The sequence below is a fragment of the Bos grunniens genome, chromosome 4 (assembly GCF_055505025.1).
Source record: "Bos grunniens cultivar Pamir isolate PY7600 chromosome 4, Bosgru_T2T1.0, whole genome shotgun sequence".
NCBI classification, from domain to species: Eukaryota; Metazoa; Chordata; class Mammalia; order Artiodactyla; family Bovidae; genus Bos; species Bos grunniens.
Genome location: NC_141168.1, coordinates 25,162,188 through 25,189,685, shown reverse-complemented (window position 1 = coordinate 25,189,685; position 27,498 = coordinate 25,162,188). Strand labels below are relative to the sequence as shown.

The following is a 27,498-nucleotide window of genomic DNA, read 5'->3' as shown; positions in this document are numbered from 1 at the left end:
CTGTGAGGAGAATGATCATCTGGAATTAGATGGCAAATTGCTTGACTTCAAGTCTGTTACTCTAAGAACTTTCTGTCACAGTTGATCTAGTCCTTTATCTTCTTTTATTTTTGTTCAGAATGCATGTGTGTGGATTGGCTCCATGTCTTCATCTTTTAAATTACTTACCTACTTATCAGTGTACATTCTTACTTGGAGACATAATGTATATTCACACACACTTTGGTAAGTAGTTCATGATGGGGATGTTAATTGAAAATCATTATTTTCCCCCCTAAAATTTATATAGTTTGTTAACGTGTAAAATACTGAATGGGAGATATTTATGAAACTTTTTTATGAATTCTTAAACAAACAGGCATAAATTTTAAAAGAGCTGAAAATGATGTCAAGTTTGACAGAACAGTTTCTTTTAAAATTTCAGGTGATTGTAAAATTCACATATCATCAAAGTCTAAAAGTTTAAGTCTTTGACATCTATTACCATCTCCATTTTCTCCAACCTCAAATGCTACTTTGGGTGACAGGTTAAAGAAGACTTGGTGTTTTTTATTGTTATTGCTACATTGTGGTATTTAAATCACAATTATGGCTTTTCACATTTTGGGCTGTCTGTGCCATAAACAAATTATTCAGTTCAGTTCAGTCACTCAGTCGTGTCTGACTCTTTGTGACCCCATGGACTGCAGCATGCCAGGCTTCCCTGTCTATCACCAACTCCCGGAGTTTACTCAGACTCCTGCCTTCAATCTTTCTCAGCATCAGGGTCTTTTCAAATGAGTCAGTTCTTCGCATCAGGTGGCCAAAATATTGGCGTTTCAGCTCTAGCATCCGTCCTTCCAGTGAATATTATTGGAACAAACAAATTATTAGGTACCTCTAACTCCTGAGTAACAACTAGGCCTCTTTGAAGTTATGAGAGAGTATTTATTTATCATTTAATTTAATATTATTTATTTCTGGTGATGAACTATATGTACATTTAATAGTGCAGTAGAAGGTAGCAAAAAAGTTCACCTGAGTTCAGATGAATGACAAAAGCAGTAAATGTTACAGAAATCAGAAGTGAGATTCAGAGGATGAAGCATCTGTTGTTTACATGGGCTTGAGGGGAGACTTCCTGAAAGAGGTAAATGAGCTGTGACTTCCTTTGTGTACAGATACAATTTATTTAACCATGCTTTAAATTCTTTGAATGCAGGATTTATATTTACCCTTGTGTGTATTTAGCAATTGCTCTTTGGGAAATTAGGTTAACATTTGGAGCTTGTGGAGTTAGTGTAGCATATTAGAGCCAGAAAGGTGCTTGGAGGTAGACTTAGCCCAGACAGTGTACAGGGCACTTGATACAGGCTGGGTCATTGGTCAGGCGCTTCTTCCATATATTACACATGTGGACTGGTGTCCTTGCCCACATTTCCCTCCAGATTCACCATTTTAAAATGTGTTAAGTTAATCTTTGTTTTTATTCAGGTTTGTTTCATATATCAGTTACAAAAGATACTATATACTGAAGGAAGCTTTTCTGATAGTATTCCAAAGTCACTAGCTTATATTCCCTACCAAAGAGCTAACATTTATCATATCCATTATTTTTCAGTGAACTCCTCTATTTATTTATACTTCCTTTATGATTTTGCATATTGGAAGACATAAGCATTCACTTATCACATATGCATTTAAGAAGCTTTCCTCTCTCTATGCAGAAATTTAGGTATAATGAAAACAAAACTCTGAATTGTATTTCATTCTGTCGGAGGAGTGTGTAATTTCCTGGGTTCTGTCTCATCACAACAAAAATTGGAAGCAATGGACCAGCATTACAGCCCTCGGACTGGCCAGCGTTAGGGCTCTTGGATGGACCAGTGTTACAGCTCCGTTTTATTTAGAAAATAAAGGAAACTACATCCTCGAGGCCTGAGGGCATGACTGCCCATAAGACCCGGGGGGAGGGAGAGAGAGAGAGACAGAGAGAGAGAGAGAGAGACAGACAGAGAGAGACAGAGAGAGAGAGACAGAGAGAGAGAAAGAGAGAGAGAGACAGAGAGAGAGAGACAGAGAGAGAGACAGAGAGAGAGAGAGACAGAGAGAGAGAGAGAGAGAGAGACAGAGAGAGAGAGACAGAGAGAGAGACAGAGAGAGAGAGAGAGAGACAGAGAGAGAGAGACAGAGAGAGAGAGAGAGAGAGACAGAGACAGAGAGAGAGAGAGAGACAGAGAGAGAGAGACAGAGAGAGAGAGAGAGACAGAGAGAGAGAGACAGAGAGAGACACCCCGGCCTTTTGGCTCCTCTTTTTATCTGTTTTTTCTCCCCGCCCTGGGCCTGCCCTGTGTAAATTGGGCTAGCCGGGAGTGCTCTTTGTTCTACCTGAGGTCCTCACTCAGGTCCTCAGACCTTCCTTTGTTCTGTGTTCGCGGGCATTTCCCTGCCTTGTCTTTTAGCCACCACCATTTTGGACTCCCTTTTTCCTATTCTAACTACCTAACAATTTTTTCAGGGAAACTTAGTAAGATATTTTGAATTTTTTAATGGTATTCTAACCTGCTTTTCCATGGCATTTTGGGCAGTGATTATGTTTATATTTATCTAAAATATAATGTATGGATTGCAAATTAATCCTCTAGCAAAAATCTAATATTATTGATAGACGTATGTTGTCCTGAGATTTACTAGATTTAACAGAATAATTTTTTTGAGATTATGATGGACTGTTTGGCTGCCATTAAAAAGTAAGTTTTAGAATATTTTTTAATGATATAGAGAAAATCTTTCAGATATAATGTTATATAAAAAACATTAAAAAAGCCTTTTCAAATGGTTTCTCCAATTTATCTTTAAACATACACATATTTGTATGCTTAGTCATATAGAAAAGGCTGCAAACAAATTAACTGAAGTCTTAACAGTGATATCTTGGGATGTAGTAATTGTGTTGATTTTTATTTTTTAATGTCTGTTCTTTGGACATTGCCCAGAGTTTTAAATTTTATTTAAATAAATAATACATTAAAAATAAAAAGTAGGGGTTGTGTGGGACTGTATTTCATCTTCTGCATTGGTGGGTGGATTCTTTACTATTAGCACCGCCTGGAAAGCCCATTTCCTTGTTGGTGAGTTTGCATTTTATTTTTTTGAAAATGTGGCATCATCAAATAATTTAGGTAGAAGGGTGATGTGACTAAAGTCAATGGTTTAAAATTTAAAAATTTAAACACCTGATTAACAACAAGATCTTACTGCATAGCACAGGGAACTGTATTTAATATCCTGTGAAAAATGATAATGGAAAAGAATATGAAAAGAAATACATGTATAACTGAGTCACTATGCTATACAGCAGAAATTAAACACATCATTGTAAATCAAATATATTTCAGTAAAACTAAAAAAATTTTTTGAAGCACTCTTAAAACCCAGTAATTTTCATTGATTTTGAGTAGCTGATTTCGTTGATTTTGAGTAACTGATTTTGAGTAGCAATCTTCAGATTGGGGCATGCTTATTCCTGGGAGTACATGTAGACTTTCCAGGGGGTATGTTGGCAAAAATAGTTTGAAGGATTCAGTTTCCTGAGTTTTGTTATTATTGTCTGTTCTCTTAAAAATTGACAAGCCTGAGAACCTGCCTCTGGTTTAGGCCCTTGCTACTAAAAAGTGTGGCCCACTTACCAGCAGCATTGCCTTTACGAGGTACTTGTTCTTTGGAAGGAATGATGCTGAAGCTGAAACTCCAGTACTTTGGCCACCTCATGTGAAGAGCTGACTCATTGGAAAAGACTCTGATGCTGGGAGGGATTGGGGGCAGGAGGAGAAGGGGACGACAGAGGATGAGATGGCTGGATGGCATCACCGACTAGATGGACATGAGTTTGAGTAAACTCCAGGAGTTGGTGATGGACAGGGAGGCCTGGCGTGCTGCGATTCATGGGGTCGCAAAGAGTCAGACACGACTGAGCGACTGAACTGAATTAAACTGTTAGAAACGCAGAATCTCAGACACACCCCAGACCTACTGAGTCATAATCTGCATTTTTAACAAGAACCCCAGGTGATTTGCCTGCACTTTGAAGACTTCTAGCTGTCCCATATCCTATTTCTCAATTGCAAAATAGGCATGCTTCTCATCTATTCCATAGAATGTAAGAATCTGCAGAGTGCAGACAAAGGACTGATGTAAAAGTATTGAAGTTGAGAAGGTGAATGACAAAAAAAAGTCTAGTTGTAAAATAAGTGGCTCTCAATTCTTTCTTTTTAAACAAAAGGAAGATCTAAACCAACCTGTTTGTTGGTAGAGCATAAACAGTAATTTTTAATGATAGCTCATCATGTAATTTTTGACATATAATTCTGAAGGTAGTAAAAAAATTAACAGTACTAGCAGAAATTCCTTCTGTTCCCATGTATTTGTGTAAGTGAAATTTTCAGTACATACATCTGCAAAATAGACTTGATGCTGAATTTCACTTTATTCTGATAGTGATATTTACCTGTATATACATGAATTAATTGTAAAAAAAGTGGAAAAATACTGCTCATAATATCTTTGAAAATAATTTTTAATACCATTTTACCCCACATTTAATCTTGTCTGTCAATGTGCATATTATATTTGTATTAATGTGGTACATACTGTATTTATAATAGTGTCCAGAAGAAATTTTAAAAATGTGACCAAAGCTTAAAAAGTTTAATTTATACTCTTTTTTTTCCCCCCAGAGAAGTCATAGAGAGTGAATATAAACAACTCTGCAGTACAGTAGAATATTATAATACATTAGTTAAAATTCTGTAGGGAAAGCTTAAAGAAAAGCATGAATAACATAAAATTTTGACTATTCAATTCAATTCAGTCACTCAGTCGTGTCTGACTCTTTGCGACCCCATGAACTACAGCACACCAGGCCTCCCTGTCCATCACCAACTCCCGGAGTCCACCTAAACTCATGTCCATTGAATCAGTGATGCCATCCAACCATCTCATCCTCTGTCATCCCCTTCTCCTGCTCTGAATCTTTCCCAGCATCAGGGTCTTTTCCAGTGAGTCAGCTCTTTGCATCAGGTGGCCAAAGTACTGGAGTTTCAGCTTCAGCATCAGTCCTTCCAATGAACACCCAGGACTGATCTCCTTTAGGATGGACTGGTTGGATCTCCTTACAGTCCAAGGGACTCTCAAGAGTCTTCTCCAACACCACAGTTCAAAAGCATCAATTCTTTAGCACTCAGCTTTCTTCAGAGTCCAACTCTCACATCCATACATGACCACTGGAAAAACCATAGCCTTGACTAGACTGACCTTTGTTGGCAAAGTAATGTTGCTTTTTAATATGCTGTCTAACTAGGTTGTTCATAACTTTCCTTCCAAGGAGTAAGCGTCTTTTAATTTCATGGCTGCAGTCACCATCTGCAGTGATTTTGGAGCCCCAAAAAGTAAAGTCAGCCACTTTTCCACTTTCCCCATCTGTTTGCCATGAAGTGATGGGACCAGATGCCATGATCTTAGTTTTCTGAATGTTGAGCTTTAAGCCAACTTGTTCACTCTCCTCTTTCACTTTCATCAAGAGGCTCTTTAGTTCTTTTTCACTTTCTGCCATAAGGGTGGTGTCATCTGCATATCTGAGGTTACTGATACTTCTCCCAGCAATCTTGATTCCAGCTTGTGCTTCTTCCAGCCCAGCGTTTCTCATAATGTACTCTGCAGAGAAGTTAAATAAGTAGGGTGACAGTATACAGCCTTGACGTACTCCTTTTCCTATTTGGAACCAGTCTGTTCCCTGTCCAGTTCTAACTGTTGCTTCCTGACCTGCATACAGGTTTCTCAAGAGGCAGGTCAGGTGGTCTGGTATTCCCGTCTCTTTCAGAATTTTCCACAGTTTATTGTGATCCACACAGTCAAAGGCTTTGGCATAGTCCATAAAGCAGAAATAGGTGTTTTTCTGGAATTCTCTTGCTTTTTCCATGATCCGGTGGGTGTTGGCAATTTGATCTCTGGAAGTCAAGAAACACCTGGAGTAACAGGCAAATTTAGCCTTGGAGTATGGAATGAAGTGAGGCAAAGGCTAATAGAGTTTTGCCGAGAATGCACTGGTCATAGTAAACACCCTCTTCCAACAACACAAGAGAAGACTCTACATGTGGATATCACCAGATAGTCAACACAGAAATCAGATTACTTAGGGAGCTTTAAAAAATTCTGAGCCCCCAAATCACAAAACAGTCTTTTCTTTTGGACCTTGGCCCAAGATACTAGATTTATAATGAAGCTCCCACAAAAACGACAATTTTTCTATAGATCTGTACATACACATCTGTTTTGTTGTTGTTGTTGTTTGTTTTGTAGTTACAGGCATACACGCAGCAAGTGATTTTAAGCCTAGAACTTAAAGAAAAAGATAAGGAAAACAGTTAAAATTTGAGACATGCAGGTTAGCCTTGATCCAGAAAGTCCATTTTCTCATTTTCACAACACATGGCTTAGTGAGAAAGTGATGCTTTTTGATCAGGATGCAGGACTATTAAGTAGGACTCAGAGTGGATTTCAGCTTTTATTCCTTGTGGGATCTTTTTATGCAAAGTCAAAGTGTTATTTGCTCAATCGTATCTGACTCTTTGTGATCCCGAGGACTATAGCTTAGCAGGCTCCTCTGTCCATGGGGTTCTCCAGGCAAGAATACTGGAGTGGGTAGACATTCCTTTTCCAAAGAATCTTCTTGACCCAGGGATCGAACCCAGGTCTCCTGCATTGTAGGCTGATTCATTACCGTCTGAGCCACCAGGAACGCCTACAACCTAATGTAATAGCCTAATACCTAATACCTGTAACCTAATACCTTCTGCCTGGTAAGTCCAGAATGATACCAGAAAAAATAGAGAAGTTTTTTTAAAAAGGGGAAAAATTTTCTGAGCTCAGGAAAGGTTCAGGTTATTCATTAGTTTGAAAAGGCCTGCTGAATGTGACGAGTCTAAAAAAAAAATACCCACAAATATTATATATTCTGGTGTAGAAACTTCCTTGGTGCTAGAGAAGCTGGTCGCATGCACATGTCAGCTGGGCTTTGCGGGGGACTGCATATGCTCTAGGAGCAGGATGCTAGAGAAGCATCTCTACTATAGAAACTGAGAGCTGGAGAAGCGCGCCTGAACTAGGAAGCAAAACAACCCTCCGTTCATTAGGGAAGAGGCAAAGACATCACTGTATGCGGAGATGACTCTCTTGCCCCTCTTTACTGACAAAATAACATTGTGCCAGCTGTCAAAGAAAAAAATGCTAAAAGAGCCCAAATGAGTTTCCAAGAAAAGACAAAAAGGGTGAGTTTAGAAGTGAGAGTGAATACATCCATAATCGGCCCACCTATGCTTTAGCTTTTGATGTTATCTATTAACCGTTTTTCTCAGGGTTTTGTTTATACTTAAGCTAGTTAAGTCTGCTTAGTGTCTGAAGTTTTCTTCATTTGCATCACCTTATGATGCCCGTTATTGTTTCAGTTGAAGTAATGTTACTCGTAGGCTTTTCTGTTTTCATTTTCCGTTCTTATAATAGTAGAACTGCAATAAAATATTTCAAAAGTTGTAAAAGTGGACTCTGAACTACAAAGAAGGCAATGCTTTGGAAACAAACACTGGCTGGCATGTGGGGCATGTTGGCATGCTGGTCCAGTCGCTTGGACTATTGGTTGAATGAACTGATAAACATTCTGAATTTGGTAAAGGAAAATCTGAGAGCTCTAAGCATGTAAGATACAAAAGTGTGGGTTGTCTGAAAGTTAAATGAGGAATGTTGCTTATCACTTGTAATAAATTTGTTTTCAAGGTTAGTGTCATCGAATTATGCATAGAATAATAATATATAATAATAAATTATTAATTTAAGTATAATTTAAAATTAATTTATATATTATTTAAATTTATATTTATTTAAAAATAATATATCCATATAATAATTCAAAAAGTCAGAAAAAGCACTCATTCAAATTCTGTGCTACAGTGATCTGTAATGTGACATCGCCTTAGCTTTTGAGGAGAGCATTAGAACCAAACAGTTCTGAACCTTGTTAGTTATTAATTACATTATGATTGTGAATTTATTTGTGAATTTTACATGAACAGATATATGTAGAACTGAATTTAAGACTGGAATACGATTGCAGCTATATTTCAAAGTGACGTACTTTGAAAAGTTCGAAGAGATACAGAGGTGTCCAAAGAAATTTACTCAGAACTTTGCACAAAAACAAGATAAACAAGTTGCTGTGGAGCGTGGTATCCATTGTAGTAATAATTTGGTCTAGAATATTTTTGAATTTTTAATAGTATTAAGATTAGTTTAAAATATTTAAAAAATATTTTTTAAAACTTAGATCCTATGTAATCTCTCTGTGCAACAGAGAAAAAAATGCTGTGCCGTAGGATTTAGGCCTTGGTCAAAGGTAACCTGTTAGGAGGATAAGAGGAGAATTCCCCCAAAACAGATTTGGGGGAATCTGTTAGTTATCGGTTTGACCTCTCGCCATTAGTGCAGTTTAAATTACTACATTAAGCTGGGAAGAAAGTTATATCCAATACAAAGGAAAACATAAAGAAAAGGGAAATAGTGTAGTACAGAGAGAACAGTAAACAAGGATAGGAGATTTGGGTTCCAATCCCAGTTCTGTCATTAATTAATTGGTAATTTTGGGTCTTTAGTTTTTCCAGTCTTTTATTTATTTTCATAAAAACCAAGAGGATTAGATGCTTAAGGTCTTTTTTGCACAAGATAGCATGGAGTATTAAAGAATAGTTTTTTTAAGTAAATGTAGCCCCTCCCAATGCATGACACATATAGTAACTCAAATTAAGCTAAATTGTTGCCCAAAAAAGATATTTTGAGGACATCAAAAGATGATAGTGATTATTTCCATAAAATTATTTACATATAAGTGAAACCTTTGAGGGTGCTTGAAAACACTTTATTTTAAATATTTATAATTCCTTTGGATATATAGTTATTTTGTCTGAGATTTGAAGAATGTATATATCAAGCAGCATTAAACCTTTCCCAGGGCTTCCCTGGTAGCTCAGTTGGTAAAGAGAGCTGGGTTTGATCCCTGGGTTGGGAAGATTCCACTGGAGAAGGGAAAGGCTACCACTCCAGTATTCTGGCCTAGAGAATTCCATGGACTCTGTAGTCCATGGGGTCGCAAAGAGTAGGACATGACTGAGTGACTTTCACTTTCAGAGCTTTCCCAGATCATGTCCAACTTTAATAGTCTTTGCTTTTGGTAGAAAGAGACCCTTCTTAGCTTTGAAATATATTCTGAAGGGGCTAAATGTTTAATTTCAGAAAAGATTGATGACTCAGCCTTCTGAGATACTCAGCAGATGAGAACTATTTTTTATATGAATGTCTCAGCAGTTTTTGTTTGTTTTTTTTTTGTTTTGTTTTAGGGAGGACATCACATAAATTAGCTTTCCAAGTTGATTTTTTGGCTAGTCAGAGTTTCCTATCTTACCGTTCTATATAGGAAGGTTTCTTTATTTCATTACTGTTCTCTTTTCCCCATGGTTGGTGCATTTCTTTGTGTAGACTGTGTAGGTAGGTATATGTTCCCAATGTGCTTTGAGGTAACTACTTTATATCAGACATTTTCAAGTGCATGGTAATAATAAACAGAGTTGAGTTTTGCTCTGGGTAATGGTAAACAGATGACCTACCATTTACTAGACTGTTGACTTCCTATAATTCTCAACAGTGAGTCTTTGAAGTGTCGTGTAGGTGTTGATTTGCATATACACACTGAGGCCAATAAGTATAACGGCTTAATCAAGGTCATTTATGAAGTAAGCGTTGGAGCTGAGTTTAGAATCCACATCTTTGTAAATTCAGTCATATTGTCTACATGACTTGATTAGAGCATGTTAACAATGTGAGACAATTGAGGTTTTTGTCCGTGAAAGTGAAATTGTTATATGTTCAAATTACACTTAAGTGCTGTGAAACTGATCTGTCATTTTCTCCATTTTTTTATCTATTAAAATGGGAGAGATCATTTTAGTTTTTTTTCTCATACTTTAGGTCCGATTTTGATTTTATTTATCAGTTGACGCTTCTTTCCTATGTCATCAACAACTCGGTTCCTACTCTTACCCCTCATTCAGTGCCCATCAGACTAATTTTCACTAATCTTTAAAAAAAACTTTGCTTTAACCCCGTTTCTCTCATTTATCTGCTTCACAGCCAGATGACATTGTGTTAGTTATTGATTGCTTCCTAACAAATTGGCATGAATTTAGCAGCTTCAAACAGTATTTATTATTTCATAGTTTATAGGATCAAGATTTCAGGAATAGCTTATATGAACCCTCTGTTTCATGTGTTTTATATGGCTACTAAGTCAAAGTGTTGACCAGAGCTGGGGTTTCATCGGTTGTCTTGAGTGGGGAAGAATCTGCTCCCAAGCTCCTGTGTGATTTTTTCGGCAGATTTCATTTTCTTGAGAACTGTTGGCCAGAGGCTGTCCTCTTCAACATGGTATTCTGTTTCATCAAAGCCAGCAAAGGAGAGAGTGGGAAGAGTATGCTAACAGATGAAAGTCACACTTTTCTGTAGCCTAGTCCCAGAAATGATACCTCATTACTTTTGCTGTGTATTCTGTTGGTTAGATGCAAGTTACTAGGGATTGAACAAGGGCTCCCTTGGAGCCATCTTTGGATTTCCCTGCTAGAGGCAATTTTTATTAAAACCACAGTGCCATTATTTTGTGCTCAGTCCTGTCCGACTTTTTGCGACCCCATGGACTGTAGCTTCCAGACTCCTCTGTCCATGGGATTTTCCAGGCAAGAATTCTGGAGTGGGTTGCCATTTCCTCCTCCCAGGAGGGTTCCCAACCCAGAGATCAAACCCTTTTCTCCTGGATTGGTAGGCAGATTCTTTACCCCTTGAGCCACCTGGGAAGCCGCCATTATTTTACTTAATGGATTTAGCAGTAGTTCTTTATAATGTCTGATATCTGGCCCATATTTTTCTGTCTGTTAAAAAATGCCTTCTTATAGTTTATCTGAGTTAGGATCCAAACACTTTGTATTTGTTGTTATAGCCTTTTAAAATTATTTTCAAGAGTAATCTTAACTATTCTTACTAGTCTCTTATCTTTTTTTTTCATCCATTGATTTGTTGAAGAAGTTTGTCATTTATCCCGAAAAGGCTCCTCCTTTCTGAATTTGTCCAGTTGCTTCTTTATAGTAACATTTGACTGATTCCTCTGTCATACTTTGTGTAAACTGGAAGTTTTACGGAAAGACTTGTGTACCTTGTGTCACTTTCAGAGACACAAAGTCTGGGGGTGATAGCTTGGTCCCTTTATTGTAGAGTTTTCCATCCACCTTTCATTAATGGTTTTAATCTCCAGTGATAACTTTAGTGAAGTAGCTTATTCTAACAATGGTTATCAATATCGGATTTTTCTGATTCTAACATTCCTTTCACATTTATTACCTGAATTTTTGTATACAGTTCTCCCTAATGCTCTGAAATAGTTTTATTGGAAAAGCAAGGTAAATGCTTAATTTCTTTTAATGACCAGTTTTCAGAGTAAGGAGTTGATATAATACCTCCAGGTGTCTGATTTTTTTTTAAAGCATTTATGTACCTTAGATTTTTATGTATTCATTGTATATTTAAAAATTTCTGTAGTTATTCTTTTTGGTGCCGCATTGGTCCATCCTTGGCAGATGGGAGCCCCTTCAGGCTGGCCACTCCTGTGTTCCTGTGACACAGTCTCATTAATCTTTATTTTCTTGCTTTTCAGTGTGGCAGAGTGTCCTTTGTTTATCATGCTCTGATGAGGGAATGGTGCTTAGAGCTCACAGTTGGAAACTAGAAACATTTGTTACTGGATTGTCATTTCTTTTAGATTGTTTTAGGGGACATAGCTAGGAATTTTTTTTTTTTTTTAAGGAAAAAAAAAGTATCTTGAGTTCATACTGCTGTTTCCAATTCAGATTTGATTTATGGGATTGTAACTTATATAATTTTACAATTCTGTTGTTTTTTCTTATGTTATCTTTACTTTGTTGAGTCTTTCAATCTATAAATACCGTATATCTTTCCATTTATTTAGGTTGCTTTTAATTCTTTCATTAGCTTTTTGTAATTTTTAGGGCAGAGAGCTTCCTTACATGCTTTTTATATTTATATTTATTTCCTTTGAAACCATTGTAAATAGTTTTGTGGTTTAATTTTGGGCTCCGCTTGTTCATTGTTAGACTGTAGAGATGCAGCTGACCGCTGTGTGTTTATCTTGTATCCTGTGGCATCGCTGAGCTCACTGAAGTTCTAGGAAGTTGTTTTTGTTGGTCGTTTGTTTTCGGTAAATTCCTTGGGATTTTCCATGTGACAGATCATGCCATCTACAAATAAGGAAAGTTTCATTTTTCCCTTTCTGAAAGTTGTGTTTCTTCTTGGTTGAATTGTCAGGTTTTATTTCTTCTGGCTTTTGAATTATATATAGGGGATGTTCTCAGTGTCAGGTTGTAATGGATTTACATGTTTTCTTCCTAGTGCTTACATGTTTTTATATTTTGTTTTCTTATCCATTTGAAATTTAACCTGTATGCAGAGTGAGATACAAATCTAATCATATTGTTTCTAAATGACTGTCCAGTTATTTTGTCACTTGGGAATTTCGTATTCTCCCTACTGACTTGTGGTGCTACCTTAATCATTTGTTGACTTTTCTGAATTTTTATTTTGATAATTTCTCTTTTGTTCTAAAATGTCTATTTGCGTATAAAATCCTCCACTGTTTTAATCACAGATTTCATGACCTGCCTCACCCCAACCCTTCACCCCCCGTCATATCTGCTTTAACATCTGGTAAGGTCTTCCCTTTTTGGACCTTTTTTTCAGGGTTTTGAGACTGGCTTCATTTTTATATAAACTTTATTAACTGTGAATTATATCACCTGAGTTATATTAAAAATTTTTTATTGGAGTGTATTTACAGTGTTGTGTTCATTTCAGGTGTACAGCAAAGTGAATCAGTCATACATATACATATATCCACTCTTTTTTATTTTTTAGATTCTTTTACCATTATAGGCCACTAGAGAGTATTGAGTAGAGTTGCCTGTGCTATAGCAGCTTCTTATTAGTTATCTATTTTATGTATTTGTTATTAGTCAATCACTAAGTCATGTCAGACTCTTTGCAACCCCAAGCACGCCAGGCTTCCCTATCCTTCATTATCTCCTGGAGTTTGTTCAAATTAGTGAATTGGTGTTGAGTTGGTTCGCTATCTAACCATTTCATCCTCTGCTGCCCCTCTTCTCCTTTTGCCTTCAATCTTTTCCAGCATCAGGGTCTCTTCCAGTGAGTCAGCTCTTAGCATCAGGTGGCCAAAGTACTGGAGCTTCAGCATCAGTCTTTCCAGTAAATCTCAGAGTTGATTTCCTTTAGGATTGACTGATTTAATCTCTTTACAGTCCACGGAGCTTCCAAGTCTTCTTTAGCACTACAGTTCAAAAGCATCAATTCTTCTGCACTCAGCCTTCTTTATGGTCCAACTCTTAAACCTATACATGACTACTGGAAGTACCATTGCTTTGATTATACAGTCCTTTGTCAGCAAGGTTATGCCTTTGCTTTTTAATACTTTGTGACTTTGTGTAGGTTTGACATAGCTTTCCTTTCAAGGAGCAAGCGTCTTTTAATTTCATGGCTGCATTGGCCGTCTGCAGTGATTTTGGAGCCCAAGGGAAAAAAAAAAATCTGTCACAGCTTCCATTTTTTCCTCTTCTATTAAATATTTGCCATGAAGTGATAGCACCGGATGCCATGATTTTAGTTTTTTGAGTGTTGAGTTTTAAGCTAATATTTTCCACCCTTTTCTTTCACCCTCATCAAGAGATTCTTTTATTCCTCTTCACTTTCTGCCTTTAGAGTGGTATCATCTGCATATCTGAGGTTGTTGATAATTCTCTGACAATCTTAATTCCAGCTTCTGATTTGTATACATAGTAGGGTGATTTTATATATAGTGGGGTGTATATGTCAATCCCAATCTCCCCTTCACCCCCAGATAACTATATGTTTGTTTTGTACATCCATGACTTACTTCTGATTTAAGGTTTATTTGTATTCTTTTTTTTAGATTCCGTGTGTGACCAGTATCTCATGATATTTGTATCTGACTTTCTTCACTCAGTGTGACAGTCTCTGGATCCATCCATGTCACTGTAAATGGCATTATTTTCTTCTTTGTTATGACTAATATTCTGCCGTGTATATGTACCACATCTTCTTTATCCATTCCTGTCTCATTGGACATGTAGGTTTGAAGTCCAAGGAACTCTCAAGAGTCTTCTTCAGCACTGCAGTTCAAAAGCATCAATTCTTCTGCACTCAGCCTTCTTTATGGTACAACTCCTAAGTCTGTACATGACTACTGGAAGTACCATTGCTTTGATTATACAGTCCTTTGTCAGCAAGGTTATGCCTTTGCTTTTTAATACTTGGTGACTTTGTTTAGGTTGCTTTGTTTAGGTTGCTTCCATGTCTTGGCGTCCCTGGTGGCTCAACTGGTAAAGAGCATGCCTGCCAATGCAGGAGACACAAGAGATGTCTTGTGTTCGAGACATTAGGTTCCATCCCTGCATTGGGAAGATCCCCTGGAGGAGGAAATGGCAACCCACTTCAGTATTCTTGCCTGGAAATCCCGTGGATGAAAGAGCCTGGCAGGCTGTAGTGCATGGGGTCACAGAACTGGGCAGTACTGAGTCTGTGCACACAAACATGTCTTGGCTATTGTAACTTGTGCTGCAGTGAACATCGGGGTGCATATATCTTTTCACATTATGGTTTTCTCTGGGTATATGCCCAGGAGTGGGATTTCTTTTTTTTTTTTTTTAATTTTATTTTATTTTTAAACTTTACATAATTGTATTAGTTTTGCCAAATATCAAAATGAATCCATCACAGGTATACATGTGCTCCCCATCCTGAACCCTCCTCCCTCCTCCCTCCCCATACCATCCCTCTGGGTCGTCCCCGTGCACTAGCCCCAAGCATCCAGTATCGTGCATTGAACCTGGACTGGCGTCTCGTTTCATACATGATATTTTACATGTTTCAATGCCATTCTCCCAAATCTTCCCACCCTCTCCCTCTCCCACAGAGTCCATTAAATTGTTCCATACATCAGTGTCTCTTTTGCTGTCTTGTACACAGGGTTATTGTTATCATCTTTCTAAATTCCATATATATGCGTTAGTATACTGTATTGGTGTTTTTCCTTCTGGCTTACTTCACTCTGTATAATAGGCTCCAGTTTCATCCACCTCATTAGAACTGATTCAAATGAATTCTTTTTAATGGCTGAGTAATACTCCATTGTGTATATGTACCACAGCTTTCTTATCCATTCATCTGCTGACGGACATCTAGGTTGCTTCCATGTCCTGGCTATTATAAACAGTGCTGCGATGAACATTGGGGTACACGTGTCTCTTTCCCTTCTGGTTTCCTCAGTGTGTATGCCCAGCAGTGGGATTGCTGGATCATAAGGCAGTTCTATTTCCAGTTTTTTAAGGAATCTCCACACTGTTCTCCATAGTGGCTGTACTAGTTTGCATTCCCACCAACAGTGTAAGAGGGTTCCCTTTTCCAGGAGTGGGATTTCTGGGTCACATGGTAGTTCTCTATTTTCAGTTTTTTAAGGCACCTCCATACTTTTCTTTCTAATGGTTGTGCCAATTTACATTCCCACCATCAGTGCTGGAGGGTTCCCTTTTCTCCACACCATCTCCAGCATTTATTGTTTGTAGACTTTTTGATGGTGGCCATTCTGATCTGTGTGAGGTCCTACCTCCTTATAGTTTTGATTTGCATTTCTCTAATAATTAGTGATGTTGAGCATCTTTTCATGTGCTTTTTGGCCATCTGTATGTTGTCTTTGGAGAGATGTCTGTTAAGATCTTCTGCCCATTAAAAAAATTTTTTTTAATATTGAACTGCATGTATCACCTTTATTATCTAGTTTCAGAAAAAAACTTGTTCTTATTTTTGAGTATAATTAAACTATAAAGTAATGTAGAGAGAATTGACATCTTTATGATGATGAGTCCTTCTCCATGAGGACACAGTATGCCTTTAAGTTTATTTTAGGCTTACTTTATGTGCCTTTTGCATGTTCAGTCACTTGGTTGAATCTGACTCTTTGCGACCCTATGGACTGTAGCTCACCAGGCTCCTCTGTCCATGGAATTTTCCAGGCAAGAATACTGAAGTGGGTTGCCATTTTCTCCTCCAAGGGATCGTCTGGACCCAGGGATTGAACCCAAGTCTCCTGCATTGGCAGGTGGATTTTTTACCACTGAGTCACCTGGGAAGCACCCATATGTGCCTTTTAGAATTTTTAAAATTTTTCATACATTTTTAAGTGTAGTATTTTATTTTATTGCTGTTGTAAGTGGATTTTTTCCCATTATATGTTCTAGCTGCTTTTTGCTTTTAAGTTTCAAGGCTTCTGAGACTTTTTGTATTTTAATTTGATATATATATTTAAAAACTAAATAGTATTTTTTTCCATTGATTCTTTGGTGATTTCTAGTATGTAATCTTGTCTGCAAACAAGTAGTTTTTTATTTTCCTTTCTAATATGTATGCTGTAATTGCTTTGCCTTTTTTTTTTTTAAAGTAAATTATAGACTTTATTTTTTGGAGCAGTTTTAGATTTATAGACATATGAAGCAGATAGTACAAATATACTCCCCAGCATTTTTTACCGTTATTAATTATATAACTCACATTAAATTACATATTGTACTTAGTCACTCAGTCGTGTCCGACACTTTGTGACCCAGTGGACCGCAAGCCCGCCAGGCTTCTCTGTCCATAGAATTCTCCAGGCAAGAATACTAGAGTGGGTTGCCATACCCTCCTCCAGTGGATCGTCCCAACCTAGGGATCAAACCCAGGACTCCCACGTTGTAGGCGGATTCTTTACTGTCTGAGCCATGAGGGAAACCCAAATTACATATTATATTGGTTTATTACAGTTAATGATCCAGCATTGATACATAATTATTACTGTTATCTTCAGATTTCCTTAGTTTTTACCTAATATTCTTTTTCTATTCCAAGATCTCAGGCAGGATTGTATTTAATTGTCATGTCTCTTAGGCTTGACTGGACAATTTCTCAGACAGACTTTCTTTGTTTTTGATGACTTTTATAGTTTGAGGAGGACTGGTCGGGTAAATTGCAGGGTGCCCCTTTCTTTGAGTTTGTGTGATTTTTTTTTTTTTTTTTCCTTCTCATGATTAAGATGAGTTATGGTGTTTTGGAAGAAAAAGCAAAGAGGTAAAGTTCCATTTTCATCACTTTATGCACATTCTTTTATCATGATTTTTCATTATTGATTTTGACTTTGATTAACCTGGTTGAGATAGTGTTTGTCAGGTTTCTCTACTGTAAAGTTATTTCTTTTTCTTCTTTCCACACAGTAGTCTTTGGGAGGAAATTACTACATGCAGCCCACTGTACTGCCCACACATACAGTGGGGAATTATGCTTTCCTCCTTTAGGGTAGATTTTCTACATAATTTATTCAGAATTCTGCATGGGAGATTACCTTCTGCCCATTTATTAATTTATTCAGTAATTTATATCACTTTGTACGGAGAAGGCAATGGCACCCCACTCCAGTACTCTTGCCTGGAAAATCCCATGGACGGAGGAGCCTGGTAGGCTGCAGTCCATGGGGTTGCTGAGGGTTGGACTTGACTTTCACTTTTCACTTTCATGCATTGGAGAAGGAAATGGCAACCCACTCCAGTGTTCTTGCCTGGAGAATCCCAGGGATGAGGGAGCCTGGTGGGCTGCCGTCTATGGGGTCACACAGAGTCGGACACGACTGAAGTGACTTAGCAGTAGCAGCAGTACTTAACGTGTACTTACTTTATTCTTTGGGTTATAATCTAATATTAGTTTGTTGCTCAAATTGTTTCAGATTTGGCTATTGGAAGCTTTTTTATTTGGCTCCTGTGCCCTTTGGACATAACCCGCATCAACAGATTTTTTTTTTTTAAACACTTCTTTACTTTCTGGTACCACAACATGCTCCAGACTCATGTATTTCCTACCCCATTTCTTCATGGAGCCCTAGTTCCTTTTATTGGAAGATGGTATCAGAAACTAAGGTTTGGGTGTTAGGTATGCTCCTTGCTTCTGGGGTGTTGTTTATTTTAGTAACTCTGAACTGACAAAGTGAAGAAATAAATTGATGTATAGTAACCTGTGTATAGGCACATACCTGTAAATATTTCTATATGTAACCATTAGTAATTATATTAAACATTGGTTCCTACCCATATTGCCTACTCTAATCCATTACCACATGGGTAATTCCAGATTCCTCCCCTTGCTGATCTGTACATTTCCACCTCAGCAGTTAGAAACCTGGCCCTAACCATTCGCCAAGCATCTTAATTGTTCAGTTCCAGTATACATGTATAGCAGTATCAGAATTGTTTATCTGTACCCTGCAGAAATCAACCTTATTAACTAGAGTACAGCACTCAAGTACAGTCCCTTCTGCCTTTAGTCCTATATAGTCCTTTCATTTATTTACATAGTTCCTTAAGTCGGTACCTTTTCCCCATTGCCTTCAGTGGGGTTGTTTCATACATTTGTGATACAGTTAGATTCTCTTGTCACAGTTTGCATTTTTTTTTGTGAAAGCCTCTGCTGCTGCTGCTCCTCCTGAGTCGCTTCAGTCGTGTCCGACTCTGTGCGACCCCATAGACGGCAGCCCACCAGGCTTCCCTGTCCCGGGGATTCTCCAGGCAAGAACACTGGAGTGGGTTGCCATTTCCTTCTCCAATGCATGGAAGTGAAAAGTGAAAGTGAAGTCGCTCAGTTGTGTCCGACTCTAGCGACCCCATGGACTGCAGCCTCTAACTTCCTAATTTTTTAAACTTGCATGAGTTAGGGGCTTCCCAGGTGGCGATAGTGGTAAAGAACCTGCCTGCCAATGCAGGAAACATAAGAGATGTTGGTTTCATCCCTGGGTTGGGAAGATACCCTGGAGGACGAAATGGCAACTGACTCCCAGTACTCTTGCTGGGAAAATCCCATGGACAGAGGATCTTGGCGGACTACAGTCCATAGGGTCACAAAGAGTCGGACACGACTGAAGTGACGGAGCATGCATGCATGAGTTAAGGTTTACTCTTAATGTAGAGTGACAAATGTATCATGTTGTATATCCACCCGTATAGAACCTTACAGAATAGTTTCACCCCCTCTTAAAAAGCCTTTGTGCTTCACCTGTTCATCCCTTCCCTTCTCCCACCAAACCTGTGGCAAACTGATCTTTTTACTGTATAAAGTTTTTTGTATTTTCCAAGTTTTCCTATAATTTTTAAAGTTAGCAGCATTCATTTAAGATTCCTTCATTTCTCTTCATGGCTTGATGGCTCATTTCTTTTTACTTAAGAATAATACTCCATTGTATGGATATACTGTGGGTTGTTTATCCTTTTAACTATTGAAGGACATATTGATTGCTTTCAAGTTTCGGCAGTTACGAGCAAAAGCTGCTATAATCATTCCTGTGAAGTTTGGCCTTAGACATTAGTTTTTAAACTTGTTTGGGTAAATACCTAGCAGTGTGGTCACGCTGCCAGTGGTATTCCCACCAGCTGTGGGAATTCAAGCCTCAGTGCTCTTTGGTACTATCAGCTTTTTTTCATTTGAGCCATCCTAATAGATGAGTGATGATAACTCATTACTGTTTTGATTTGTAATTCTCTAATATATGAAATACCAGTAACCTCTGATACGCAGATGACACCACCCTTTGGCAGAAAGCAAAGAGGAACTAAAGAGCCTCTTGATGAAAGTGAAAGAGGAGGGTTAAAAAGCTGGCTTAAAACTCCACATTCAGAAAACTGATATCATGACATCTGGTCCCATCACTAATAGGTGTGTGTTTCGGAACAGTGAGGGAGTTTATTTTCTTGGGCTCCAAAATCACTGCAGATGGTGACTGCAGCCATGAAATTAAAAGATGCTTGCTCCTTGGAAGAAAAACTATGGCCAATTTAGACAGCATATTAAACAGCAGAGACACTGCTTTGCTGACAATGGTCCATCTAGTCAAAGCTATGGTTTTTTTAGTAGTCGTGTATGGATGTGAGAGTTGGACCGTAAAGAAGACTGAGTGCCAAAAAATTGATGCTTTCGAGTTGTGGTGCTAGAGAAGATTCTTGAGAGTCCCTTGGAGAGCAGGGAAATCAAACCAGTCAATCCTAAAAGAAATCAACCCTGAACCTTCATTGGAAAGTACTGACGCTGAAGCTCCAATACTTTTGCCACCTGATGTGAAGAGCTGACTCACTGGAAAAGACCCTGATCTGGGAAAGAGTGAAAGCAGGAGGAGAAGGGGATGATAAAGGATTAGGTGGTTAGATGGCATCACCAACTCAACAGACATGAGTTTGAGCACTCTTCGGGTGTTGGTGAAGGACAGGGAAGCCTGGCATGCTGCAGGCTTGGGGTTGCAGCATGGGGTTGTGAAGAGTTGGACATGACTGAGCTAAACTGAATGATATGTGATGTTGACATCTTTTCATATGTTTAGTTTTCATCCTTATACAGATGTGTATGCACATCTTTTGTCTTTTTAAATTGGGTGGGTTGTTTTCTTATTTTTGAATTTTAGGAGTTCTTTTGTAGATTTTGGATACAGACCTTTATCATATAGTGTTTTTCAAATATTTTTTTCCCATCAGTGGCCTGTGTATTTCTCTTAACAGTGTCTTGCAGAGCAGAAGTTTTTAATTTTAATAAAGTCCAACTTAATCAGTTTTTTTCTTTAATGGATGTGCTTTTGGTGTTTAAAGTCATTGTCAAACCCAGGCCACATGTTTTTCGCCTATAATATCTCATAGGGGTTTTATAGTTTTGTGTTTCACATTTAGGTCTGAGATTAATTTTGAGTTAAGTTTTGTGAAAAGTGTGTGGTGGTCTTCTTCTTTTTTTTTTTTTTACTATGTGAATGCCCAGTTGTTACAGCACCTTTTGTTGAAAGGATTATCTTTTCTCCATTGAATTGCCTTTGCACTTTTGTTAAAATTGATTATCTAATTGGTTTTATTTCTGAACTCTATTCTTTTCCATTGACCTGTATGTCTTCTTTCACCATTACCATGCTGTCTTTCTTACTATAAGTAAGTGAGTCTTGAAGGCAGGTAATGTTATTCCTCAACTTTGTATTTCTTTAGTGTTGTGTTGGCTAACCCTGGGTCTTTTGTCTTTCCATATGAATTTTAGAATCAGTTTGTTAATATCCACAAAATAGTTTTCTGGGATTTGTTTGGGATTGGGTTCAGTGTACAGATCAAGTTGGGAAAAACTAGTATCTTAACAATATTGAGGCCTATATCCATGAACATAGAATATCTCTATTAATTATTTAGATTTTCTTTGATTTCTTTCATTAGAGCTTATAGTTTTCCTTATATACATCTTATATATATATGACTTAGTCTTTAAGTATTTTGTTTTTTAAGTGCTAATATAAATGGTATTGTGCTTTTACTTTTATTTCATTTTTAAAAATTTGTTTGTTTATTTTTGGCTGTGCTGGGTCTTCCTTGCTCTGTGCAGGCCTTCTTTAGTTGTGGTGAGCAGGAGCTCCTCTGTTGCAGCACAGACCCCTCGTTGTGGAGGCTTTTCCTGTTGCAGAGCACAGGCTGCAGCAGTTGCAGCACGTAGGCTCAGGAGTTGTGGCTTGCAGTGTGTTTTTACTGTTAAATTCCATTTTATTGCTAGGATGTAGGAAAGCAGTTGACTTTTGTGTATTAACTTTCTGTCCTGCAACCTTGCTGACCTTGCTGTAATTGTCTGGTAGTTCTGGGAGGGTTTTTTTTTGTTGTTGTTGTTGTTGTTGATTCTTTGGGATTTTCTTTCTTTTTTGTCAATCTGTGTACTTTGTATTTCCTTTTTTAGTTTTATTGCATTAGCTAGAACTTCCAGTATGATGTTGAATAGGAATGCTTTGTTCCTGATGTTAAGGAGAAACATACAACTTCTTACCTTTATGTTAGCTATAGGTGTTTTGAGGTGTGTTCTTTATCAATTTGATGAAGGTCCTTTCTACTTGTTTGCTGAGATTTTTCATTGTGAATGCATGTTGGATTTCGTGAAGTGCTTTCTCTGCATGTATTGATAGATGATTCTTCTTTTGCTTGTTGGTATGATGAATTTCATTAATTGATTTTTGAATGTTGAACTACTCTTGCATATGTGGAATAAATACCATTTGATTGTAGTATGTAATTAGTTTTACACATTGTTAGATTTGATTTGCTGATATTGTGTTGAGAATTTTTGTATCTGTATTCATAAGATGGGCTGGAATTTTTCTTTCTTGTAATGTCATTATCTGGTTTTGGTATTTGAATAATGCTGGCCTCATACAGAGTTAGGAAGTTTTCACTTTGCTTTTAGTTTCTGGAAGAAATTTCAGAGAAGTGATACCATAACTTTCTTTAAATATCTGTTAGAATTCACCAGTGAAACCATCTGGGCCTGTTGCTTTCGTTTTTGGAGGATTATTAGTTATTGATTTAATTTCATTAATAGCTATCAGCTTATTCAGAAGATGTTTCTCCTTGGGGAGCTTCTCTGGTGGCTCAGACGGTAAAGAATCTGCCTGTAATACAGGAGACCTGAGTTTGATCCCGGGTCGTGAAAATCCCCTGGAGAAGGAAATGGCTACCCACATCAGTATTCTTGCCTGGAGAATCCCATGGACAGAGGAGCTTGTCCATGGTCACAAAGAGTCAGATAAGACTGAGCGACTAACACATTTCTCCTTGAATATTGGTAGTTTGTGCCTTTTAAGGAATTGGTCCGTTCCATCTCTTAGAATGTTGTAGAAATAGAGTAGTGTATAATATTTATTTTAGTAAGCTTTTAGTATCCAAGTGATCAGTAATGATGACCTTTCTTTCATATCTGATATTAGAAATTTGTGTTTCTCTGTTTTTTTTCTTGATTGCATTAGCTAGAAAGTTGTCAATTTTACTGTTTTTTCAAATAGCCAGCTTTTAGTTTTATGGATTTTTTTTTAATCTTTTTCATTTCCTGTTTTCAGTTTCATGGATTTTTGCTTTTTATTGTTTATCTTCTCTGTTTGCTTTATACTTAAATTGTTCTTCTTTCTGTAGTTTCCTAAAGTGGAAGCTTTGGCAATTGATTTTAGATCCATCTTCTGATATGTGCATTCAGTACTATATTCAGTGCTTCACTTTGGCTGTCACCCAAATTTTGATGTTTTGTTTTCATTTAATTCAATGTAATTTTAAATTTATATTGTGACTTGACCTTTGCATTATTTAGAAGAGTATTGTTTACCCCAAATATTTTGGGATTGTCTACTCTTTCTGTTATTGATAAAATTTAATTCTACTGATTAAGTGTAATTAAGTTTAATTCCATTGTGGCCTGAGAGCATACTTTGAATAATTTTCTGTTCTTCTACACTTATTAATATGTATTTTATGGTGTATCTTGGTCAATATCCCAATGTGAGTTTGAGGAGAATGTGTATTCTGCTGTGTTGAATAAAATACTCTATAAATGTTAATTAGACCCAGTTGATTGATGCTGTTCAGTTCAACTGTATTCTTGCTGAGTTTCTGCCTCCTGGATCTGTCAGTTACTGATAGAGAGATGTTGATGTCTTCAGTTATAATACTGGATTTGTCTTTTTTCCCCCTGCAATTCTGTCATTTTTTCCCTCAAGTATTTTGACACTTTTTTGGGGGGAGGGGGGTACAGATATCTTAAAGATTGCTACATCTTTTTGGAGAATTTGACACTCTTCATTATGTAATGCCCTTCTTTATCTATCCCTGATGATTTTCATTGTTCTTAAATCTTTTGCCTGATAGAAATACAACGTCAGCTTTCTTTTGAAAGCATGGTTTATCTTTCTCTGTTTCTTTACTTTTCATCTACCTGTGTCTCTATGGTGTGTTTCTTGTGTGTGCGTGTTCAGTCGTGTTTGACTCTTTCTGACCCCATGGACTGGTCCGCCAGGCTCCTTTGTCCATGGAATTTTCCGGGCAAGAATACTGGAGTGGGTTGCTATTTCCTATTGCAGGAATCTTCCTGACCCAGGGATCAAACCTGCATCTCTTGGCGTCTCCTGCATTGCTAGGCAGATTCTTTACCATTGTGCCACCAGGTAAGCCCATAGAGTTTCTTATAGGCAGTATATTCAGATCTTGTTCTTTAGTCCACTCTGACAGTCTCTATCTTCTAATTGTTTGATTAAGATCATTCACATTTAAATTGATTATTAAATTGATTATTATTTTCTATTCTTTGCACTTGTTCTTTAGTCTTCTTCCTTTTGCTTTTTTCTCTGCCTTCTGTGATTTGAAATGAATATTGAATGTGCTTTTATTTTCTCTCCACTTAGCATGTCAATTATACTTCTTTTAAATATGTTTTTAGTGGTTGTCCCAGAGTTTGCATCGGTATATTTACAACTAATTTAATCCAGCTTTAAATGACATGGGCTTTCCTGGCGGCTCAGTGGTAAATAATGTGACTGCCAATGCAGAAGATGTGGGTTTGATCTCTAGTCTGGGAAGATCTGCTAGAGAAGGAAATGGCAACCCTCTCCAGTATTCTTGCCTGGAAAACCCCTGGCAGAGGAGCCTGTGCAGAGTCAGACGCGACTGAGTTACTGAACAACAATAATGATGCTTCATGGATAGGTAGTTCAAGTACCTTATATTAATACCAAAATATTTCTAATTCCTCCCTCCCTTATAACATTGCTGTCATTCACTTTGCTTTTCTGTACGTTCTAATCACCCCATACGTTACTGCTTTTATTTCTTTGAACCAGGTATCTATTACTCAGTTAGGAATAAGACAATACAAGTTTTTTATGTTAGTTTCTTATAGTCCTTTTCTGTCCTTCTTTGTGTTGATCCAGGTATCTGACCTATATTATTTTCCTTCAAACAAATTACTTACCATTAATGCAAGGCAGATTCTAGTGGCGGTAGGTTTTCTCAGTTTTTGTTTTGAGTGCACACATGCTAAGTCACTTCAGTCAGCCCGACTCTGCTGTCCTGTGGACCGTTGCCTGCCAGGCTCTGTCCGTGGGCTTCTCCAGGCGACACTGGACTGAGTTGCTATTCCTTCCTCCAGGGGATCTTCCCCACCCAGGGATCCAACTCACGTTGCTTTTGTCTCTTTCATTGGCAGGTAGTTCTTTACCACTAGCGCCATCTGGGAAGTTTTAGCACGTTATTTATTTTTCTGTCACATTTAAGAGATTTCATTTGTTTCTGTTTCATTGGATACAGAATTTTAGGTTGGTGGTTTTTTCCTTCTTTCAACACTTCTAAGTATTTCATTCTACACTTTCTTGATTGTATGTATGGTTTCTGGTAGGAAACCTGACACCATTCTTATGCTTGTTCTTATGTAGGTAAGGAGTTTTCCCATTGATTACGCTCAGATTTTCTTTTTATTTGATTTTCTACAGTTTGAATATGATAATGCCTCTGTGTAGATGTTTTTGCATATATCCTGCTTGTGTCTGAACCTCCTGGATCTGTGGTTTCTTGTTGTCATTAATTTTGGAAAATTTCCAGTCATTATCACTTCATATATTTTTTCCACTCCTTATTCTCTTTTTTCTCCTTCTCTTATTGCAATTATGCATATATTATAGCTTTTGTAGTTTTCTCACAGTTCCTTGAAATTCTTTTCCTTAATTTTTTTTTTTTCTCTTTCAGTGTGGGAACTGTCTGCTGGCTTAACTTCAAGCTTCCTGATTCTTTCCTTGATACATTACCCATCTATCTTGCATTAGCGCTCTTAAGATGGTAATCGTAATTATTTCAAATTCCCTAATAATTCCAGAATCCACATCTGAGTCTGATTTTGATGCTTGCTTTGTCTCTTCAGACTGTGCTTTTTCTTGTCTTTTAGCGTGCTGAAGTTTTTTGTTGGAAGGATCTAGGATGTATTGGATAGTAGGAACTGAAGTAATTAGGCTTTTTGTTTGAAGTTTTATGTTCATCATGTTAGAAGTTGGGCTGTTAGTGTTTGATGTAGCCCTAGGTGGCAGAGGCTTCATTCTCCTCTAGTGTTCATATTTTCTCTGTCTCTTTTGTTTTTTTTCTTTTTGGGGAAGTGGGTAGGTGGCAGAGTTGTTCCCTAAGGTCTTAAATAGTTTGTGTCTTGAAGCTCTCAGTTGTAGTCTCCTGTAATTATACATTACCCCTGTTGTGGTGGCTAGATATGAAGGAAGGGAAGCATTCTTTTATCTTATGATTAAATCCCAGTTTTTACTGGGTCTGAGTCCCTGTACTCTTACTTTGCAAAGTGTTTTTTAGCCTTTATTTTTCTCCCCAAACGTGAGAAAGGAAAGCTAGAGGGGGCTGGAATCAACTCGTTAAGAAGAACACTCCGTCAGTATTTTTAAATGGTTACTTTTCCTGTACTCTGTTTCAGGCAGGGTTTTTTTTCTCTCAACTAACTTCTTTTACTGGAAGTAAAACTCACAAAAGTATGCGAGATCCCTAAAACTATGCCCCCAGAGTTTCTGTCAAACGAGTCCACTTTCAGTCTCTAGAAATTTATCAAAATGACCTTGTAATTTTTCCTATCAATTATTGGCTCCAGTGGCTTCTGCTTCAGATAAGGTGATCTCAGCTGTGATTATCTGTCTTTTGCTCTTCTCTCCAGATTACAGGGTGTTTGTTCCCCAGTGACCTCAGCTTTTTGAGGAATCTAAAGAAAGTTGTTGATTTTCACCTTGTTCAGCTTTTATCTTCTCTCAATTAAGACTGAGAGAAAGCCTAAGCTCTTAACATTTTGGAGCTGAATCTGGAAGTCCTTTTGCTTTCCTTTTTAAAATCGTATTAGCTAATCCCTTCATTAGTAAATGTTTGTATAGATTTCCTTTCTGGAAACAATTGTACCTACCTAGTGTTTTTTGATAGTTGGGTTCTGATAACTTTTTTTTTTTCTTCTAGGGAAATTTCTCTGTTTCAGCTTTCTGTATCTACTAGGGTCAGTTGGTACATTTTTTCCCACAGAGAGTTGTACATTTCATCCAGGTTTTCAAATTTATCTTTGTAGACTTGCAAAATAGCTGTGTAATTCTTAAAATAGTCTCTGCCTAGCAGGTTTTTTTTTTTTTTTTAATTTTGCTGGCTGTTTTTCTCTCTTTACTTGTTCCAGATATTAAATTTTTAGTTTATATTGACACAATCATTAAATTTTGAGTTTCTGGTGTACTATAGAGAGCTGCACTATTCAATGTGATAATTACTAGATTATTTTGTTGTTGTTTAGTTGCGTAGTCATGTCTGACTCTTTTGTGACCTCATGGACTGTAGCGCACCAGGCTCCTCTGTCCATGGATTTCCCAGGCAGTAATACTGGAGTGGGTTACCATTTCCTTCTCCAGGGGATCTTCCCCAC

The 27,498-nt window shown here is 37.5% G+C and overlaps 1 protein-coding gene across 14 annotated transcripts in view; it reads left to right on the top strand.

Moving 5' to 3' along the window:
* Positions 1-27,498, top strand: part of MKLN1 (muskelin 1) — a 396,990-nt gene that overhangs the window by 195,437 nt on the left and 174,055 nt on the right. For 2 of the 14 annotated variants that reach the window (XM_086395607.1, XM_086395596.1), the window contains exon 2: positions 14,123-14,207. The exons of the other annotated variants lie outside the window; for them this stretch is intronic. Coding sequence is in view for 1 of the 2 variants with exons in the window: in XM_086395596.1 (XP_086251722.1) it covers positions 14,200-14,207 (8 nt within the window). In the remaining variant the exon portion in view is untranslated. The remainder of the gene's footprint in view (positions 1-14,122; positions 14,208-27,498) is intronic. 14 annotated transcript variants of the gene reach the window in all.